The sequence below is a fragment of the Sinocyclocheilus rhinocerous genome, unplaced genomic scaffold, assembly GCF_001515625.1.
Source record: "Sinocyclocheilus rhinocerous isolate Xijiao unplaced genomic scaffold, SAMN03320098_v1.1 scaffold986, whole genome shotgun sequence".
Lineage (NCBI taxonomy): Eukaryota > Metazoa > Chordata > Actinopteri > Cypriniformes > Cyprinidae > Sinocyclocheilus > Sinocyclocheilus rhinocerous.
In genome coordinates, this window is record NW_015645515.1 from 62,847 (window position 1) to 67,595 (window position 4,749).

At 40.7% G+C, this 4,749-nt stretch overlaps 1 protein-coding gene across 1 annotated transcript in view; it reads right to left on the reverse strand.

Annotated features, from left to right (window-relative positions):
• Positions 1-3,228, reverse strand: part of LOC107706034 (protein bassoon-like) — a 65,393-nt gene extending 62,165 nt beyond the window's left edge. Inside the window, exon 1 of the mRNA XM_016509599.1 lies at positions 2,972-3,228. Coding sequence (XP_016365085.1) covers positions 2,972-3,123 — 152 coding nt within the window. The 5' untranslated portion in view covers positions 3,124-3,228. The remainder of the gene's footprint in view (positions 1-2,971) is intronic.
• Between the last annotated feature and the right edge of the window lie 1,521 nt (positions 3,229-4,749).

The following is a 4,749-nucleotide window of genomic DNA, read 5'->3' on the forward strand; positions in this document are numbered from 1 at the left end:
TTAGATTTTTATACACACATACACACACACACACACACACAAAAACTGACATGCAATGGCAATAGGGAGAAGAATGGGATCCGGAAAAGGCAGATTCAAAGTTATGTTGACCAACATAACTTTGAATCTGCCTTTTCCGGATCCCATTCTTCTCCCTATTGCCATTGCATGTCAGTTTGTGTGTGTGTGTGTGTGTGTGTGTATGTGTGTATAAAAATCTAATTCAGCCGTTTTTACTCTCCATAATACCAGGCAATGGTGGGCAGAGTTAGTGTACAGTAATTAGCCTCTGTCAACAAGATGGGCTATTTGCACTTAGTGTGAATAGACACTCTGATGCAATATTAATACAGTAAATGCCTCAGATGCAGGATGTTTTCACTCGCTAGCACAGGGAGACCACAATGTTTGTTACCATGGCAACTGCTTGCATTTCCACACTCCAAACCGATTCTCATGTGTCTCGAAAGGTATCTATACACAGCATGTACCATGTAAAAAGCCTTTTAAACACAGGCTCATATACAGCCTTAAATATTATAAGTTGCACTGAAAGGACCACACACATATGCATTACAGTATTACTGCATGACATTCAGATGAATCTGTCAGTAGCTAACATACTGCACTTAGGCTACTCTTTGACAGTTAATTAAATGGGGATTTCTTCCCATTTATTCAGGAAAAATGTGCCTGTTTTACAGATTAAAATTTTGAATTAAATGAAGTTGAGTAGTGTTTGAGTAGCACTAGTGTCACACTTCTCAGCCGTATTTGCGTAAGAAAATGGTTCTTGATAAAGTCAGTTTTGTTTTATTTTATTCCATTGCAAGCTTTGTCGGTATCTCATAATCCATTATTTTCAGGGCTGATGAGATCTTCAGATCCCCTCCAAACCTTTGCCAATGACTGTCCGCCATTTTGAATTTCATTGTCAGTTCCCGTATCCAAAATCACCCCACTATCTGTCCACTTAAAACATTATATGAAAAAGAAGAAGTGAATTTGGACATGGAGTGCGCTGGAAGGGGTGCCACTTTTGCATAGTTTATGCTTGCTGTTTATTAATAAAATAAAAAGACTGACAGTGTGGTTGTGCTTGCAGTGACAATCTCCGGGAGTAACGAAATGATCTGTATTGAAATCTGACATGGAAAATAGCTTGTACAAACTGTAATTAATTATTTTTTTAATACATTAAAGGGGAACTTACACCTGTGTGATTCAGCTGTGGAAACAGGAATTTAATTTCCACAACCCACACATTGCATTCTAGGCATTCTCTAGTGCACATCGGTTGTACACTCAGCATTGTGGTGCATTATGGGCCGAATGAGTGCACTCAGTAGTGTTAGCTATGGTTTCGGACATAACTACAAAATACTACTACTACTACTACTCTTCAGATAGTGCACTATGGGTATGGTAGCGAATTTGACACAGCCAGTGTACATTCTACAGTGTTCACTGGATCTCCAGCAAATTTGGCTCAGATCATCATCAGACCATTTTGGCTACAATAGATCTGAAACTTTATTTGCAAATTTGATGGAAAGACCACAGCAAGGCCTGTATCTCTGCAACCCACTGGTGTATTGACATGCAACTTCATATGTGCCATTGTAATCATCCCTGACAATACCATATTAATTTGGTGACAGCATTTATCAAATGTTAAAAGCAACTGTATTACATTATAAATAAATGTCTTATAATAACGTATACGTAAAAATGGAATTAAAATGCCCAATGGACTGATTTTTTAATTGCTGCTTACAGGCATAGCTTATGCTGCAAGAATAACTTTCATAATTACAATACAATACAAATACAGTTTACAAAAGATTACATTACAATTTCGCATAAATGAAAGCGTTTGAACTAGTTTCATGGGCCATCACCATCAAATCTGCAGCGACCGGAATGAATCAAGCAGGCGCGGTGTTTGTGGGTGTGTTTTTAAGGGATCACTCGAGTGCAAGGGAAAATCAACACTTCTCCACGCCATTGTCGACGGAATAAAAACACAGATGTGCTGTGGTAGTGAGTGATGGCTGTGTCTGAAATATCCCATCCTATTCTTAGCATCTTACGCCAGAGATCAGATATAGCCTCGGATGTAAATATGAGTCACTCCTCCGTCGAGCTGCTGATGAACGGATGAATGAGCTGCTGTGCGTGTATTGCAGTGCTATCAATTCTTCATGTAAAAGCACTTACAGTTGTAGCTACTCTTACCCTCCATCACATATCGACAGCCATTTGCAGAAAGAAGCGATATTCGCTGTCAGTAATATCTGAATGAGGATTCATAGAGAAATCGATTCATGGACAGATACACTTCAGCAGCCAACAGTAACGAAAAGAACCTTAAGAAATGAAATCATGTGTTTTTAGTCATTCAGGTGTATAAGTGATGATAGATGGCTGCGTAATTCTTCGCTATATATTCAGCAGACTTCTATAGCATACATAGCAAATCTCATAAGGAGCGATAACTGATCATTTCACGAACAACCAACATCAAATGTGACGCTGTGTTTGTAATTATTGGTGGAGAAAATATTCGAACGCATGTGAGCACAATTCTCATTCACACGATCATATACTCTCTCTCTCTCTCTCTCTCTCAGCATCCTTTTGGTTTCTCAGTTTGTCATCTTGAGGCTCAGGTGTGTCGATCTCTCTGATCTGACGACGTCAGCACATCAGAAACCCCGTCTTTAATTCCCCTCCGCAGTGAACTGAACACTTATGTTCGTGAACAGAGATCGTAGCCTAGAAACAAGCATCACAGCATCACAAAGCGATGCTGAGCATCCTCTGTTCCGCTCACAATCAATCACTCGGCTTCTCGCTGTCAAATCGTAGATCTCATTCGAGGAGGAAAACGCATGCAAACACGCAGACACGATGGCCTTTCAGCGTATGCTGTAGAATAAGATGGCAGAAAAACGACCCTTAGTCTTACCTACTCATCCCCGCCATGGGTTCGAGGGATGCTCCAGCGCCGGCCGCTGCGCCATTGACGGGCTTCAGGAGCTGTCCAGAGCTCGGTGCTGAAACCGACATCCCCACCATAGTGGCCCCTTCACCGCCCTCCAGGCTCGCCTCGTTACCCATGGTTGGATCTAGCGAGCAGGCCGATTATGTTTAATAATTGCAATAAACTCAGTGGACGCAATGATATAAAGATGCGCTCAGCGCCGATCTTCCTCCGCCATCATCACTCTCTCTCTCCTGCGCATTCAGTGCGCTCGAGCTCGGGTGGGAGGGAACACAGATTCAGCAACTACAGGACGCGCACATACACGCCTCTAATGTATCTAACCCATATATTTATTTATATATGCGCAACGTTTACTTCCAGCTATCGCCTGTGGTGACATGAGATAAATACCATAAAGAGAAACTGCTAGAAAACTAGAGCAGAAAATCTCACATGTCCTATTAAGCTTTACATGGGGTGTATTACTGCAGGCAATCCACCCAGAAACCTTTTAGTCTTCCTTCTTCAGCACAGTCATTGTGGTTTACCGCGGTCTTGTGAACTCTTGAGGAGAAACAGTAATGGCTCACAGGAGGATTTTTTTTTCTCAGTATAAAGCATCAGCTTTGTAACCTTGCACGTCAGTTGATTCAGCAACTACAGGACGCGCACATACACGCCTCTAATGTATCTAACCCATATATTTATTTATATATGCGCAACGTTTACTTCCAGCTATCGCTTGTGGTGACACGAGATAAATACCATAAAGAGAAACTGCTAGAAAACTAGAGCAGAAAATCTCACATGTCTTATTAAGCTTTACATGGGGTGTATTACTGCAGGCAATCCACCCAGAAACCTTTTAGTCTTCCTTCTTCAGCACAGTCATTGTGGTTTACCGCGGTCTTGTGAACTCTTGAGGAGAAACAGTAATGGCTCACAGGAGGATTTTTTTTTCTCAGTATAAAGCATCAGCTTTGTAACCTTGCACGTCAGTTAACGTGAATAGTGGGAACCGACTGAATCCCAGGAAGCTTTCAGCACCATGATGGTGTTGACTGGCACAGCACTATACGTCTACCGAGCGCAATAACTCATTTTGTTCAAGCATATCACAAATGCACTTTAGAGTGTAAGTGCAGCACATAGAAAGATTGCAGATTATAGTTAATATAATATAATTCAATATAGAGTTTGAGATTTAAAACCATTGCTCTACAATGGCCTCATAGATTGTCAGTGTTTATCCTCAATTGGCCACGAGAGGACATCCCATCCAAACATAAAAGAAAATTAATTAATTAAATAAAATTTTAATTTAATGTAATTTAATTTAAATGTAATTAAAAATGTTAAATGTTATGCATAAGGTAAGCATTGAAAAGGTTTGTTAGTTCCTCCTGAAGCACTCGGGTAACTCTGGTTTATATTTCAGCTCCTTGTTTTGTGTGTGACTACTACACCTAACCGTCATGCTACAGCGAGTCTGTCTTGTTGGCACCATGCTTTGCCCAAGAGCTTGTTCTTGCTCTTCATTTAAGATCTCTATCTTGATTAATTTCTTTTTGATTTTGGGGTGAAATATGACCTGGCCATTATTTTGTGAGTTAATTCCTATCAGTGGCAGCTCGTCAGTCACAGCCTACACAAGATGTTGAGGTGGAAAATGGAAGGAAATGACCTGCTCTTATCCAATCGTGGTTGTATTTCTCTGTGTTACTGGATCTTAGCACTGCGTTTGACACCATCGACCACAA